General features: G+C 44.7%; 1 protein-coding gene across 12 annotated transcripts in view; it reads right to left on the bottom strand.

The window, feature by feature from the left end:
• Positions 1-18,077, bottom strand: part of adgrb1a (adhesion G protein-coupled receptor B1a) — a 123,423-nt gene that overhangs the window by 59,999 nt on the left and 45,347 nt on the right. For 9 of the 12 annotated variants that reach the window (XM_035633597.2, XM_035633545.2, XM_047334245.1 and 6 more), the window contains exons 3-5: positions 3,467-3,625; positions 2,678-2,782; positions 399-566 (exon numbers count right to left, since the gene is read on the bottom strand). In XM_035633597.2, the coding sequence (XP_035489490.1) occupies positions 399-566; positions 2,678-2,782; positions 3,467-3,625 (432 nt within the window). The remainder of the gene's footprint in view (positions 1-398; positions 567-2,677; positions 2,783-3,466; positions 3,626-18,077) is intronic. The other 3 variants (XM_035633528.2, XM_047334249.1, XM_035633588.2) reach the window with 2 other exon arrangements.

Genomic DNA, 18,077 nt, shown 5'->3' with positions numbered 1-18,077 from the left:
TAACACACCAAAGAAACAGTAGAAGACTTTACTGAGACACTGAAATGTAATAACAATTATCATTTACTCTGGTTTGGTTTTGCTGCCACGATCAATGCGGAGCCATTGTCCTGTGGTAAAATAATTTTCTAAGGTGAGGAGTCTCCCTTCCTGTCTGGATGTAAGGGAGCCTGAGACCAACATGAAATCTCTCCTATGAAAGTAAGGCTCTTCTAAAAGGTCCTGAGACTTAGAGTAGAAATCATCTCAAGAGCCAAAGGTTTGACAAGTGCCGTAGGAAGGGAGTCAGGTGGGTCTTGTATAGGTGAGGCAGGGTCCAGGAGAGGGCTGGGCGAGTGCAGGATGGTGGCACTAGAGGGGGGGGGGGGGGGGGGGGGGGGGGGGGGGGGGGCGCTTACCTGGACACACAGCAGAGTTGTTGCAAGGTCTCTGCTCTCGCAGTGGCCCACTACACTGGGTGCTGTAAGAGGAGGACACGCAGAAACGAGTGCGACTCTGCCAGCCCTCCCCACACGTGGCAGAACACACACTCCACGCTGACCACTCCTCACCTGAAGCTGAGTCTACTGAGGAGGAAGGAGTGGGGGAAAGGAAAGGTGGACAGAGGGAGAAAGAGGAGGAAAAGGGAAGGAGAGGGCCATAACTAATTATCATGCAGGACGCAGCCTCCGTGGCCAAAAGAGGAAGGGTTGCGGTGTGATAAAGGGTAGATTTTAGCAGTGCCACATTTTAGGGGCTGCCTCCTTTTGAGGCCAGATATTTTTTTAACAGGTAGCTGATGCTTTCCCATTCGAAAGGAACTCCCAAATGTCCCTGATTAATGAGGCCTTCTTTTGCAGACAAACTCGCGGTCCTTGGTGGCCCTCGGTACTCCAAACCATTGCACTCTGCTCTGGTCACTAGAAAAGTCAATGACAGGCACTTGCAAGAAAGCCTAAATCCTCTGTAGACCATCAGCCCTCTGATTGTCTGTCCAATGTCACCCAAAGTGTCCTTCAGAGAAGGCGGCCCCTAAAATGGACCCCAGCTTCTGTTCTACATCTGGGGGGCCTTGATGTCATATCCTCTGCATTGACTTCCAGGGGAAGTCAATGCCACTGGCTTAGGATATGTCAGTCATCATTTCTAAATGGTCATGACCGCTGAGTCAGTTGACCAATACGGGAACAAAGGTAGTCAGAAGAAGAAGGGAGAAAACTAAACAGGATGTGAGCAATCAAATATCAAATTAAAGTGATACTTCACCCAGAGTCTAACTTGTCGTATCAAACCTTCATCCCCTGTAAGCTTGAACAGTTTGCACTTTACTTCTTTCTAATTGGCACTGGCTCCACTCACCTTATATCAGTTTTAATATATTATACATATATATGTCAATAAAAACTACTCCAGCAACATGATCCACTCCTGTGTCCATCCATTTTCTCACTTTGTGCATAATACTTCTAACAAAACTGACAAAATAGCAGTGACGCAATTACGAAATATGACTACATTTTTATTCCATGCCTAAGACAAGATGTCATAATAATTAAGACTATATTTACATTTTTTTTTTTTTAAGTAAAATCGTTGTGTTTTCACATTTCTGTTCCTGCACACTTCATCTCTCTGGCAATTCTGCACAACGGCAGCACAACAATTCACCTGATTATACACTTAAATCTTCTGCCTGTAGGAGACACGATGATTTACAGTGAAGAGAAAACAACATGATGGCAACAAAACAGGTTGACATTTAAATCCACTTCAAATAAAACGCTGCACAGAGAAAATGTGAGTGTGGAGCGTCGTTAGCAGAGAAACTCTACGGCTACAAAATCACTGAGAAGAAAAACCATGAACCTGAAGAGACAGCTCAAGGTGCACTTCACAGAAACTGAGGTAACCCAAGTCATGTTAACTTATGAATATATTTTACATTACTTCATTGTTTTACAGATGAGCACTTAATTGGCCCAGTCAGCTACGCTGGCCAATGTTTTACCTTTCTGGCAAAACTGAACATTGGTCGGTTAAGATTGCATTTGGATTGACTAATGTTGTGGAAACTTGTCTTAATTGTTCAAATCAGTGAGATTAAATCATTTTGGAAAATACTTGCTAGCTGAAAGAAAATTAACAATACACTGCTGGGCATTTAGGATGGAAATGGAGCCAGACAGTGGTTAGCCTAGCTAGCTTAGCATTATTGTCAAGCTAGGCTAAACACATCTTGTCGCTAGCTCCATACTTACCGCACAGACACAAGACTGGTATCTGCTGTAACTCTAGGAAACATTGAGTAGCGAATAAACATCGTCCCAATTTGTCAAACCACATCTTTCAGCTCACAAAGGGTTGAGTGCTTGATACTCTTGATTCTGGGTGGAGTATCGGTTGAACAGAGAGGGAGGACTCCATTTCATAGAATGTTTTACAGACAGGGCACAGTGTCCTTTTATGACCTCACATAAAATACAACTCCACTATGTTGAGTCAGGGTCCATGTTGGAATCAGTCCATTGCAGACAAGGTGCTACGTAAGGAGATTTTGATAGATGTGTAAGTGAAAAGTTGCGTGCGACTGTCTAGTTTGTCGTGTTTGTCATTTTGTGTGTATGGCGCAAAGTGTGGTGGTCACCCAAGCTGTTGCTGTGACTGATGCATGGGATCCCTCTGCGTCCTGTTGTCTTACCTGTCTGCGGGCTCTGCGGTCCACCGCGGGGCTTGTCTACGTCATCGCGCTTGCGGCTGTCCACCGAGCGAAGCGATTGGCTGCGAGAGTGATGGCGACCTTTGCCTAAATGGGGTGAGGCAAGGCCGGGAAGGTGGGGGGTGGGGGTTGGGGTAGGGGGTTCGGGTTAGCAACCAAAGCTTCTTAATTTCTATGGCTTATATTTGGGACACAACCGTGACGTAATTGGTCACCCAAAACAGCATCAGCCAAACTTGGGACTTCTGTTGTGCTGCAGGTGTCAATGTGCCGTGAATGTGTGCATATGATGTTTTCAGCTGTTGTAAAAATGATAATGTTTATCTGAGTGTTCAAACGCCTCTGACGGCACGAGCAACCGAAAAAAAACATTAGCACATCTAAAGACAAACAGTATAATAGTGCTCCGATGTCCATCGTGGTCCCTTTAGCCATTTCTGGGTGTAATGATTTTTGACATACTGCGCATGCATGGTCTTGAAAATGGCGGACCATGTCATTGTTATTTTTCATCAATCAAAGTCCCCTTTCCAACATGCACTCCTTAAGTCAGAACACTGACTTACAGAGGATGGATCCACGAGCAGATGGATAAGATGTGAGAAAGGAAAAGGTTTAAAAGAAGACAGCTGTAAACACACTGAACACGCCACACGCTCACATAACATAAAGCATAAAAAGGGCACGTATTCAAAGAAATGTCTGTACTGTACTGAACGGTACACAAAAATGCAAACAAACTCACACACACAAACAGATTGAGTAGCTCACCGGTGCAGGGCTGCGAGTTGCACGGCCGGCCCTCCTCCACCACTCCCTCACACAGGTACGACTCCTCCGGAGGTGACTGGCAAGTCCTGGTGCGGATCTGAATCCCGCCGCCGCACTCGCTGCTGCACTGCGCCCACAGACTCCACACAGTCCAGCCACCTATAGACACACACACACACACACACACACACACACACACACACACACACACACACACACACACACACACACAGTAGTGGTTATTTATAACACAACATTATTATCAACCGCAACATCGGAGTTACTGACCAGCAGGTCAGGCAATACCTGAGATCACAGAGGTTTACAATGTCGTGAAGGTCAGGTGAAAGAATGTGCTTAAGATCATCTGATGAAGCTGCCCAAGGGGGTTGTCTTGTGAAGACCACTTTGCACAGTATATACTGGTTTAATACAGGAAGATGTATCAAGGTCCTTCCCGTGCAGGCACACAGGAAATTCGACACCTCCTCAACTCATCGCAGGGTTGAAAAGATGAGAAAGGCCAAACACGCAGAACCCACATGCATTCATGTAAACATCTGTCCACATGTGAAGGCTCTGGTATGTCAAGGAAGGTACAAACACAGAGGGTCAACATTTGCAGATGCACAGTGCAGGTAAATCGCGTATAGACCCAAAAGAAACCTGCAACACAACTCCCGCATTGAACAACAGGCTGATAGCATCTAACCAAAGAAGAGGAGGAATGCGGGGGGATATTTGTCCTTTAAAACTGGTGTGATGAATGCCACTGTCACCAGCAAAATTCCCCGTTTGACCATTCTGATTTAATGCACTCCATTAAGATGTGTGCCGATATGGAGTGGGAGCAGGTAAAGAGCCGCTGAATGGCTCTTTCTCTCCGCATCCTGCACACTCATGAATGTTTAATGGCACAGACAGATGCCTTTCAGCCCCCACAGGCGATGACAAATATGTATTAATCTGCATGAATAGAACATGAAGTTGGCCAACATCCAGACACGCGTTGTTAATTACTCGCAAATCAATTTCCTTTGGGGTGAGAGCCCAGATGAGGGAGGGCGCACTGTCAAGAAGAGTTCACTTTAACTTCGAGCCACTGGCCACCGTCTGCATTCAGTCCCGTTCTGTGCACCGCCCTTGTTTTTTTGCTTTGCTCTCGTGGTTGATCTTGCTGGCTACAGTAAACACTCTACGATACATATCTCAGAACTGGGAACACGTGTCCACAAGAACTTACAACACCAAACCGCAGATATAACATCAATCAGACAATCGTTGGTGCTCAACTGGCTCGCTGTGTGTTATGAATAACCTTCAGCCACTATTCTGAATCATTCTGGGTTTATTGTGAATGTGAACAAATATGCTTTATGGAAGCAGAGAGAGAGATTAACTTCAGTTTGGAGCAAAGGACAGACGCTCCCGTCAAATTAAGGCTTTGGCAAGGCGAGAGAAAACGAGGGTTGGGGGAGGAGGGGACGGGGGGGGGGGGGGTCCATCTACAGATAAGATTCATTCTTCTACAGGGAACATAACAGAAGAGATGATATGGACTATGAACTTTCTTTTTCTTTCCCTTTTCCTGCCTAATCATCAGACTCAGAGACTAAGAGGAGGAGAAAGATGGGAGGAGCGTGTCACTGCGTTGTCTTTCTCTCTGAAGGACGTTTCATTATGTTCTCCATAATTCAGAGGGGGGGTCTTTCGTCAGAACAACGCCCCCTCCCCCGGTAGCTGCACAGTCCAAGTCACCTCAGTAATCCTTAAACTCATCCTCTCTCCTTCACCTTCCAAAATCCCTGCTTCACATTCACACTGACCTTCAGTGTTATAAAAAAAACACACACACACACACACACACACACACCGTCAATGTGTGCTTTGCAGTTCACTCAGTGCATGTGAATCATACAATTCTTGTGTGTGTGTGTGTAATGAACTTCCTGAAAGTCACCTTTGCCTCCTATTTCGAGCAGTGGGATGAGTGGAGGGCATCTCCTATTACAACTCCATTTTCTGCCCCCCCCCATAATCCCCCCTCACCAACCCACACCTAAACCACACACACACACACACACACACACACGCATGCACACACACACACAGCGCTGTTATGGATAGGGTAACTATAGAATTATTGATTGGCAAGTTTGTGTGTGTGTGTGCGTGTGTGTGTGTGTGTGTGTGTGTGTGTGTGATGGGAAAGAAAGGGTGGGTGGAATATGATGTTGAAGTATACTGATGCTGCGTGGAAGAATCTCGGTGGCAACAAGCAGGCGGCTGTGGGAGAGCAAGGAGATGAGGGTGGGGTTGGTGGGGGGGGGCAGAAACAAGGAACGGACAGAATCATCATGAAAACATGAAATGCAGGCGGAAAAAATGAGAGTGATTGGTTCACACAAAGCCGCATGTGGCTGAATGAAGGATAAGGCGAGTGCTGACACCCAGAGGACAGAAGCAGTCAACTGCATGGAGGAGATAACAGACGCTGAAAGGAGGAAGAGGAGGAGGAGGAGGAGGAGAGCAGGGGGATGAAGGCAGACAGGAACAGAAAGAGGGAAAAGAAAATGTTGGGTCAGATAAAAAGAGAGGGGAAAATGAAATAGGGGGTGTTTGAATTCCACATCAATGACAATTCTCACTCAGTCCTCATCAAACAGAGAATTACATTGTGTTATGTATTTCCTATTTCTTTTTTATTTCCAGTTGTCCAAGATAATACTCATTGTGGAATGTGTGGAATTCATCAAACTTTTTTTTCTTTTGCTGTGACTATATATATAGATATATTTAGATATATCTATATCTATATATATAGATATATATATTAAATCTTTCTTTTTTCCACTCCTGCCAATCCTCGGAGGGAAAAAGTGCATTTCGTCTGGGGCGATTTTCAGGAGCGAATTAAAACGTACATGAGAGAGTTTGAATCATCTTCAAGTCTCCGTCCTCTAACACGTCTGACATTGACTGCAGCGATTATCTGCTTAGCAATTCATTTTAATATATTTTAAAACGTGACAGGAGGGAGGGGATCTCTAAAACTTTCATTTTAGAAACTATTTGGTAACAAGCTTGGTATTTGTCTGGAGGATTGTTTGTTAACCTGGTGCGTTGAATGTTATCTGATTGAACACAGTCCTTACAGTTACCGATGGGAACGACAGACGGAAATTAGGAAAATAAAACCAAAGCTATACACACAAAGACCCCCCCCCACCGCTATGCAGCACGTCTCTGAGTCTTCTTCTCCTTTCACAATAAGAAGTTCCCACCGCGTGTCTCACGCCTCCGTCCTCCACCAGAAGAAGAAGAAAGGCTCGTGGTGAAACAGCGTTCAGACATCACCAGACTCCGAGTCTGCCCGTTGGCTGAGAGCTGGAATTGGTTGAGGAAGGTTAAACGTTCCTTCAGGAGGACGGAGCTTCCACTGCTGCAGCTTTCAGACTGGCACAATCTTTGGCACAATCTTACCATCAAACAAACCGACAAACCATCAAACAAACCGACGGACAGCAAAGTCTTGAAAACTGCAAACAATAAGCAGACTGTTCGTACAAAGTGTGTGCTGCTGTTTGCTGTGGTCACATTAATAATAATCGATGCGTATGAATAGACTTGTGGAAATCACCCAAGTTTGACCGAAGATATGTCAGAGGTTTAACGTTTCAACGTGTCGGACCTGAGGGCTTCTTAAAACACGTATCAGTCAAATTGGTATTGTAAAAGTATTTTCAACGACACCCACAGTCTGAATCAGTCTGACAGTTGATCCCTCACACGCAACCACCTGGTCCTGGAATCGGCGTGAAGCTGAGGCCACATCTTCAACCCTCCACCGTCTCCGACCCCCCCGCCCCCGCCCCCCTCCGCCCCGGGACCCATTGTCTATAAATACACATCATGTGGGCAGCTCCTTTGGTTTCAGGTGCAGGTCAGCCAACTAGACATTTCAATTCCGAAGATGGATGCCCCGTTTCAGAGGGAACGATAAGAAAAGACTCGAGAAGCTCTTTCACCGCAGGAATCTGATGTTTTTTTTCTCTCACTTTTTTCTCCAGCCTGAGTGACAGCTCACAGGAATGAGCCTTTTTTTCTTCTTCTTCTTTTCTTTCCCTGGTCTTTGTCCTCCTCGACACACATCCGTCTTCGGCCCCGAGACGTCGGTTGATAAAGCCGTGTGTGCGTGCTCAGACAACTCCGCGTGCCTGTTGTTAAACGACTCAAGTGTGGTTGTTCTGAAAGTCTCCGCTGATGGACTGTGTGTGTGTGTGTGTGTGTGTGTGTGTGTGTGTGTGTGTGTGTGTGTGTGTGTGTGTGCGCTGCTGAGAAGTACTCTAACTCCAGCCGGATGTTGTTAAAAGGTTGTCGTCCTCCCAGTGTCCCCGTGTCTATTTCCTCCATGGACCTGAGTGGATCCCCCCCCCCACGGCTATCAAGTCTGAAAACAGCCCCCGCTGTGCTCCGGTGCGTTCATTCACTGGACGACCCGATGAATGCGTCACTGTTTTTCTTCTTCAAGTGTGTTTCTCTAACTTTCTTTGAGGGGAATGCACTTAACAGCTCCGTCTAAGCCCATACAGCATGCTACGTATATATATATATATATATATATATATATATATATATATATATATATATATAAATATATATATATATATCATGTGAAATACATTCAGAGGAGTCCAGGGATCCCTAACCCTTCAGCCTCGGATCCACACACACACACACACACACACACGGATCTGTGAGCAATGCGGTTTACTCTTCCCACGCGTTGTAACACTCTCATACATCAGAAGCCCTCGTCTCCCACAGTGTGGGATGGTGGGATGGTGACTGCACCGTGACTCAGAGACAGGAGACGCAGAGCGAGAGGAACCGGGGAGGGATGCGGAGGCGGCCGGGGGCTGCTGGGGGTTCATCCTGGATCGGCCCGAGAAGATGGATGAAATGACCCTGCGGATGGCGTGGAGATCACAAGTTCCTGGTTCCCACCTCCACTCTGGTGGCCACATCTTCACGGACCTCCCCGTTCACATTAGAGCTGCAACTAACAATTATTTTCATTTCCAATTAATGTGTCGATTATTTTCTCCATTAATCGATCAGTTGTTCGCTTCATAAAATGGTGAAAAATGTTGATGGTGTTTCCCAAAACTCTCAACACGATGTTTTGTTTCATCCTGTCACAGAGGAGCCAAGAAACCAGAAGATATTCACGTGTAAGAAGCTGAATCAGAAGAATTATGACTTATTTTTTCAACCGATCAATCGGTTATTAAAATAGTTGGTGATTAATTTACTAATCGATCACTAATCACTGTTGCAGCTCTGGTTCACGCTAGGCCCCTCGATCCCACTTCAGGAAACTCGATATGTTCGTCTTCTAAACCTAAACCTCTTTCTTCCATTGGTTCAATCAACTGTTAAGTTCCACGTCAGATTCAACCAGTGTGACTCGTTTCCAACTGATGAATCACCTGTTCACAATCAGAAGCGTGTTCATGAGGGTTTATCATTGAGTTATTGATGCTTCCCCTAACAATTGAAGACGTCCTTTATGAGTGGCATTAGAAAAAAACTACAGTGGCCGAGCTGTAAAACACCAAACTGTTTTTAAAGATTTCTGTTTTCATTCGAAAGGAAAGAGCTCAAAGTTGTACTTTTTTTCACACCACACGACTCGACAGCAAAGTAGCATTCAGTAAATCACAAAGGTGGAAACTTGAGAATCTTTGTAGTAATAACTGGAGGCTGGTGAGTAAAAGATCTGGCTGCACTCACAAACTGAAGCTAATGCAAACAGAAGCTTGTCAGATTGTACTGCAGCGGAAACACTGACTGACCTGTTTTCAATGATCGACAGAGTCATGGTGGTTTATCAAAGCACCTGATTGAACATTGTGTCTCTGTGTGCACTTTCTAACAGATGGTGATTGTCATGTGCAGGAGCATCCAGGCCTTTGTCATATTTCCAATCTAAAATAATAATACTCTGCTGTGCTGACGTCTGGTACTCGAATTCTCTCGTGGTAAAATAAAGTGACCCATCACATTTATTCCTGTTGCAGCCGCTTGCGATTGATTTGCAAATTTTCGCGGCGTGAAAATCGGACAAAAAGTTCAGAGTTCAAGTTCTTGTTTTGTTTAAAGGAGAAAAAAACTGGTGTCCGCCAACAATGGGATTCCTGCAAGTGAGTGAGGAGTCAAACAAAATGAGGCCTTTTGAGTGTTTGTGTTGGATTCTTCTTTGAATCAAACATTATTTTGGATGGAATAAAAACAAGCACGGAATCCTCCGTCAGTTTTATGGCAGGAAATCCTCTCTTAAGAATTTGGGCAAGTCGACATGACCAGGTATTACAAACTACCTGAGGAATGTCAAACATTAAAGGATCCTCTTCTCCGAACGGGACAGTAACCAACACGTTGTCTTATTGTGGGATCAGCATCTTTCCACTGCTGTGGGGCTTCAGAGCCACTGGGACATTAGTAGCTCCGGGTTATCTGTGGAAAAATTAGGTTTTGGAAAAAAATTGATGAGTTTTTTCAAATTGGTTTGATTGTACGCTGTGAACCGGTAAAGAACAATGAAAGCTCAAGGGCAGAAAAGCCTAAAGGCGACGCTCGTATTAACCCCTCATGTTGAGCCTTCGCTTGTCAAGAGGCAGCGAGCAACAAATATAGTATCTGGTATTATTTCTGGTATTATACCACACAATCTTCAAGAAGGACCCGCAGGTGCCCCAGGTATCCAAGCCAATTTATTTTGGCTTAGCCTTTGCAATCATTACCATATAACAGAAAACGTAAAGATGTTGTCCGCTGCAACATACTTCATCTGCTCAGTAAATCACTTGTTCTCCTTTGAGCAAAACATTTGACCCCAAACAGGATAAATATGTATTTTAAATGTTTGGTTTTTTTGCTCCAGATATCAGCCTTCATTTTTCTATTATTAAATAAAGATTAAGAACTTGTTTCCAAACTGCCAATCAAACTGCCGCCCTTTCTAAAAGATATTTGCTTTAGGCGATGACTTTCGTATTCTAGATGGTCGCCGTGACAAACTGCCAGACCGACACAAGAGCCACACACACTGAACAACAAGCCACATTATCTCTCCTGCTCCAGCCTCCTTCTTATCTCTCCACCGAACACCAATAACCTTCTTCTTGTCCTGCACCTTCGCCTTTAAAGGTGCTTTTCAACGGGACACCTCGGGAACCGGCGGCACATTAAACAGCATGTGATGTTAATGTACCTGCAAGATGTGACGCGACTGGTCAGATGCTGCTGTGGTCCTTGTTCTTCAAAATGGAACTCACATGGTGCTGCGTCCCATTACATACCAGTTATTTTATCACCCTGCTGCAATGAGCTGCTTGAGCGAACGACACAAAATGTGTTGTTCTTTTTATCAGCGAACAGTTTTGTTCCTGTCTGTTAACGACTTGTTCCTGTGATTTCATTTCTCAGCGTGTAACTGCTAACGTAGCGTTGCTATAAACGAGCATCGACAAATCTGCACTGTATAAATTAAGAAGGGTACATAAAGGATGACCGGGGGCACTGCAACTACGTTTATAAAGACTTGATGATGATTCACGAAGGATTCATATGTTCTTTGCAGTCTAGAAGTAGGAAGTAAAAGCTGATCACTGCTCTTTAACTTTGAAATGTTCACGTCGATGTCTTAGTGACGGACCGCCAATCACCTGTTGCACAATATACACAAAACTTCGCTGGCTTCAGGGAATTCATCCAGCCCCTTTCAAACCACAAAAACCCATTAGCACTGCCACACAGGCATGGCAGGAGTGTTTTCTGGAAACGAGCTGCCGGGACAGTTAAAGTCTGATGCACTGGCCAAGTGGACCAGTGAGTAAAAACTATAACGAAACAAACGCACAAAGTCTTGTTGACAGTGGAAACAGCTGACTCATTGATATGCCTATATGACGATGACATTAGTATTATTATTATTACTTTCAACCAATATCATTATTAGACATATAAAGGTCCAGTCAGAGGCCACGTTCTGGATCTGACACTGACCGGCACAGTGCAAGTGACCGGACATTAAAACTATTCATCCTCAAATTCACACCTACTGGGCTTATGTAGAGTCACCATGAAACCTGACCTGATTCTTTTGGACTGTGGAAGAAAAGACCCACGGAGGACGACAGAGACTGTGAGACAGATACAACATGGTGCCCCGACAAAAAAGATTTAACCAAAATGATCAGATAAACTGAAAATAGAAGCACAGGCACAACACAGCATATGAAGATACCTCGTCAGTGAGAGGGTGAGAATCTGATTTAGCAGAAAGAAAAAAGATTTACTCGACTTCGAGCCTCTGGGAATCCCAGCCGTTCCGAAATAATTAACTGTAATTTTTTGTTGGAGATTAGATTTGGGCAACAGAATCTAGAGCAGATATATGAAAGCAGTGGAAAGATAAGAAGTCTATTAAGCACATGAATGAGAAACTGTGAAAGGGCACACCCTAATCGTGTTGTGAAGCCTTGATTAGAAATAAATGAGGGTAAACAAATCAATCCAAACCGAGGAGAAGGAAAGAGGAGCAGCTCCTAGAAGTTGAGTGTTAACCCGACGCAGTGCAGACAGAAGGGAGATATGCTCTGCTGTTGTTTGAAATTAAATCAGACAGAAGTTGAGCTGGAGTTGGATTTAAAAATAATGTGTCCAAGTGATTCAGACGCCAGGAGGCAACAGGTGCATGTGGGGACGGAGTCACTGCCATTACAATAACTGCTTCTCCTCAAACAACAAGACCACACATATATTAAATAAAAGACGTAGGTGGCAGGTTTATACCACGTCAAGTGAGTCTAAGTATTGCTGCAGATCCAGAGATCCAGAGATCCAGTCAGGGAACCAGGAACAAAGCCAAGTCCAATGGAATGATTTTAATTCAGAAGAATGTATCTTATATCTCATTAATGTAGCGGGATCGTGGTTTGACAGAATGAGGATTTTCTGGTTTGTAAAGCTTCTCCCTCACTTCTTTTTTAAAAAACCTGACTGGATTTGTGGTTTCCAATGAAACAGACTGGACAAACTGTGATGGAGTTGGGCCATTGTGGGGAAACGGCTTAGAGATGAGGCTCCGCTGGTCAAAACTATCCACAGAGAGGCACCGGCCACAGAAACAGGGAGAACAGTGAATTGCATCAAACGTCAACCACTGCGATCCTGCACCGTGTGACATCACGTGTCAGAGATGAGAAGCGACCACGGGCAGCTTCTCCTGCACTCTTGTTAACGTCAGGACATTTGTCCGTGGACTCTCTGTCTGAACCGTCACATTGATTGACGGGGCAGATAAAAGACACAATTATAAAACCTTGGCCCGTGGGACAGATGAGTGGTGCAGAGCAACTATGAGTCCTTTGACAATCCGTGTGACGAGAGGCACATCCCGAACGACGGAGCACCTGCAGCCCCCGAGGAGTCCGCCTCACGCGCAGCCCAGCTGGATGCAGAACCAATTTGCCCCCCGTAATGAGGATGCCAACGCAACTCAGCTCCAGAGAACAGGTCTGCCAGCTTCTCTTCTGATAATGCCGTGAAGAAAAAAAAAACAACAGCGCGTGGCACATTTCTGGATGCACGCTCACGCTGAATGTGCTGATCTGTGGAGCAAGAGAGTGTTTTTTTCTGATGACTTTTGCTTCTGCTTATTTGTGTGAAAAGGGATTTTCAGCATTTGTGGATTCAAAGACAAAGTACAGGAGAGAACTGGACACAGGGCCTGAAACATTCAGACAAAACGTTAAGATTTTGACAGCTGTCGCTCCGGCAACGCTGTCCTTCTCTTGAGTGAAGTTGCCGGTGACACGTGGATCATCCACATGAACTGTTAGAGGTGGACTCAGGACCTGGACTAAATCTTGTGTCAGTGTCCATTTATTGATTTTGGTTTGGTGCTTTGTTTTGTCCTGATGTAACATTTAAATGATTTATTCTTTATGATGTCTTTCTCCTGTTTGTCCAAGCTGGGTTATGTATTTACGAAATCTTATTTAGAGGTGTTTTATTATATAAGTGTCAAACATCCAAGACACTGCCAGACAAGTTTCATGGATGTAGGTGGGTTATTAATTTTCCCTTCTGCTGTGGGCACATGTTGACATATAAATTGTTCTGTTTATGAAGGCAAATACTTTCTCACGGTCTTGTGTATTGATCAGAGATGTGATTACGGGGATGTGCGGTGCCGCAGAACACTTTCAGATTTCAAATTGGGCGGCAGCGCTCTTGGGATGCACGTGTTTATATATTCCTAATTTGAAATTATCAAAAGAACGGGTAGGAACAGTATCATGCAGCCTGAGTTTTGATGTTAGCACGTTGCTCACTTTAATTTATCGGCTGAGACTCAAACAGTCCGCACAGACGTCTGTTCGGCTTTGTTAAGTACTTTCTTTGTTCTGCACCATATCTTGTTAATATAAATACATGATTGCTGTGCAGAGGTGAAAGATTGACAGTAAAAGAGTCAATTCCATTCGGTCATTATCTCTTAATATGTGACGAGATGAAAAGCATCAGGCGCTTGAGCTCATTTCACACATCTTATCTCACTTTAATTATGCAGTTTTGAACAAAACAATCTTTATGATTAATTCTTGTTTCAAGTATGAAGTTACTCAATGATAAAAAAAATGCATGAAATAAGTTAAATGCTCTGAACTAAAAACTTGCTTCATAAGAAATATGTTGTCAGACCAAAACACAAGCTGCTGAGGCCTTGATTTAAGATACTTCATTCTACTTAGATCCAGAACCTTCTGGTGGAGATGCTGCGTTACTCGCACGGGTGTGGCTGCCAGATCACTTATAGAGAACATCCGCCAAATCTCAACGCTAAACATCACGTTGCTCTGGATGTTAGGTGCTAATCAACAGACTGATAAATCTGTCCATCTTTAAAAAAAAATTTAAAAAAGCACAAATTAGATAAGGTGAAGATTTGCTTCAGTCTGATTTGTTAAACCTGAATATATTAAGACGTGACCCTCAAAGGCTTCTCCAGTTCAGAGGACCTGACTCTTCAAACTGACGTCTGCAGAGAAAAATCTAATTAAACTACATTGTAGCTGTGTGAGAAAAATACCTCAGTGAGATGCATCACTACCTGTGGTTGGCCAATTATCTGGATAACCCCAGAAACAGCGATGGAGACTTGGGTCTGCTCGATACATACTGGACCCGCTAATGTGATTAAAGGTGCTTTGTAGCGTTCGACACTGATCAAACCTCTTTGTCGATGGTTGAATGTGGGAGTGGGTCGGCACATTTTCTGGTCGTGTCTTGCGAACACGGATCATGTCTTCACTAATGACTTCTTCTCTTGGACCTGGCAGGCTGTGGCCAAGTGTGTGTGTGAGTGTGTGAGTGTGTGTGTTCTGACAGGGTGTCACCTCTGGGTGTCATTCCAAGTGATACGGCCAAGGAGAGCAGCCTTTACAGCCATCCCACAGAGCTTCCTCTTGCTCTTAACAAGGACACAGAGGGATGCAGATGTGACATCTCTCTCTCACACACACACACACACACACACACACACACACACACACACACACACACACACACACACACACACACACACACACACACACACACACACACACACACACACACACACACACACACACACACACACACACACACACACACAATAAGCTGCATAGCAGTAGTAAATTGTGCATTACGGCGTGATGCAAGGTAATTCATCTTCATTGTCCAAGTCATCAAATCTGAAAAACCCCGACCGTGAGACAGTCGGACTAGCGTTGAATGTCCTCACAGCCAAGGAGACTGGCAACACGAACACACACACACACTAATTCTCTATTTTCTCCCTCGCTCGCACAATTTCACCCTTCAAAGACACAACGCAGTCAGTCTGTCAGTAACAGAGCACTTTTCTGAGGGGGAGGAGATCTAGGGTTTCAAATCTCCAAGACTCTTACCAGATTCCTCAAACAAAAACAACCCAAAAAGTTTCTGATGGTACGATGAAGTGATGGAATGTAAAGTGCAGAAGAGAAAAGAGAGAAAGAGCAGCGGTGAAAAGCTGCCTGTCAGAATCAGAGGAATCCCTGTTGCGTCCTAACATTCTCCTGCGGTCGCACATGACGGACGAGGCAGGTAGAAAAAGTTCAACTTGTCTTTTCTCTAATTCTCGCACTTTTCTTTATGGCAGGAAATTAATGGGTTTTCATGTAGGCCACACACACGCACGCACACATTCGTCTGCCCGCCGTGCTCATCCCGGAGCTGTGCTTTTTATCATCACCTGGTAAGTAGCGGCGGTAAAATTGCTTAATTAAAGCATGAATGTTTAATAAAGCCTCAGGCGCCCGGTGAGGAGGGACTTGAGATAGGCCTTCCATTTATACGGGCAGCCTCTGGGGAGGAGACAAGACAATTCCTCAACGTGCTTCACGCCGACTTTTAAGTTCAAGTGAGTTCCTTTGACAGAGACCAGGTGGAGGCGATAAAGGCCGGAGACGTGGCGAACGACGAGGTCGCTGCCTTGAACTTTGTGGAAATGCTAAGTTGTAGATTTCTGTTGGTTGCAGCTTTCTGAGCTAATACCACGACCTTAACCCGGGGCTATAGCTTGACATGATTTCCATTGCCTTCACATACAGGCTTAGGGCTAAGACTACTATGTCTCATATGTTATCAATTTTTAGAATAAGATACTCCGGGGATACCGAAGCCATTAAATGGCATGTCGGTTATGAACATAGGGGAAGGAGCTCCGATAACTCGAGGTGGTTCGGACATCTAATTAGAATGCGTCCTAAGCGCCTTCCTTTGCACATTCAACTTGTGGGAGGCCCCAGGGTAGAACCAGACTGGAGATATCATTTATCTCATCTGGCTTGGGAATGCCTCGGGATCCCCCTGGAGTAGTTGGAAAATGTTCTCTGAGAAGGAAGGAATTCTTCAATATTTGAATTGAAAAGCGTTGAACACGTGGATATAAGGAGCAAAAGTTGATTTCTATCTATTTAAATAGAGATTGTGATTCAAAGCCGACTGCTCGCTTGTAACAGTATGTCTGTTATGTTACAGTTTTCTGCTAGCTACAGTTTGTGTGCATTTTACTTGCTAGACTTGTTTATTCCCCTTCTTGTAAACCAAGTGCTTGTTGACTAGTTAGTAACTGTCACACAATCCCTGATGATGCAAGGATCAAAGGCACACACACTCCTGTGATCTGGCACGCACACACACAAAAACTCCTGTGATCTGGCACGCACACACACAAAAACTCCTGTGATCTGGCACACACACAAACACACACTCCTGTGATCTGGCACACACAAACACACACTCCTGTGATCTGGCACACACACAAACACACACTCCTGTGATCTGGCACGCACACACACAAAAAATCCTGTGATCTGGCACACACACAAACACACACTCCTGTGATCTGGCACACACACAAACACACACTCCTGTGATCTGGCACACACAAACACACACTCCTGTGATCTGGCACGCACACACACAAAAACTCCTGTGATCTGGCACACACACAAACACACACTCCTGTGATCTGGCACACACACACAAACACACACTCCTGTGATCTGGCACGCACACACACAAACACTCCTGTGATCTGGCACACACACAAACACACACTCCTGTGATCTGGCACACACAAACACACACTCCTGTGATCTGGCACACACACAAACACACACTCCTGTGATCTGGCACGCACACACACAAAAACTCCTGTGATCTGGCACACACACAAACATACACTCCTGTGATCTGGCACACACTCCTGTGATCTGGCACACACAAACACACACTCCTGTGATCTGGCACGCACACACACAAAAACTCCTGTGATCTGGCACACACACAAACACACACTCCTGTGATCTGGCACACACAAACACACACTCCTGTGATCTGGCACACACAAACACACACTCCTGTGATCTGGCACGCACACACACAAACACTCCTGTGATCTGGCACACACACAAACACACACTCCTATGATCTGGCACACACACTCCTGTGATCAGGTCATGAATCAGGAACACTGAGTTACTTGACCACATTTGAAAATAAAAAAGCGTACAGAGACCACCACCCGGAAAGACGAGCACAATTTCTTGAAGAACTCTTGCTCTTAAAACCTATCGAGTCAGTGATCAGCTGCGCAGTTCAAGAACCACAAACACACACACACACACACTCATATACAGACAAATTGTGATGGACTTTGCATTTGTCATGCTAAACTGCATCTAGATAAACAATCTAAACTCTAGAACTGGACTCTGCATTCCTTCTTTGTCTGCACTCTCACCTGAGCACAACTTCCTGATTCAGGTGTCCTGATCCGGTACCCTGAAGCGCTTGTCGCCACACCTATTGATCAACAATACACACTATCACACGGTGATATTCAGTGCACACTATTTTCAACATGTCAATTATAAATTGTTAATTCATATATGGGTTGTTCCCATGTTGTGAGCTTTTCAACTAAAATGTAATCTTTTTTTAATATGGCTGT

Source organism: Scophthalmus maximus, chromosome 1, assembly GCF_022379125.1.
Source record: "Scophthalmus maximus strain ysfricsl-2021 chromosome 1, ASM2237912v1, whole genome shotgun sequence".
Lineage (NCBI taxonomy): Eukaryota > Metazoa > Chordata > Actinopteri > Pleuronectiformes > Scophthalmidae > Scophthalmus > Scophthalmus maximus.
This window is presented reverse-complemented; position numbering and strand designations above follow the sequence as displayed.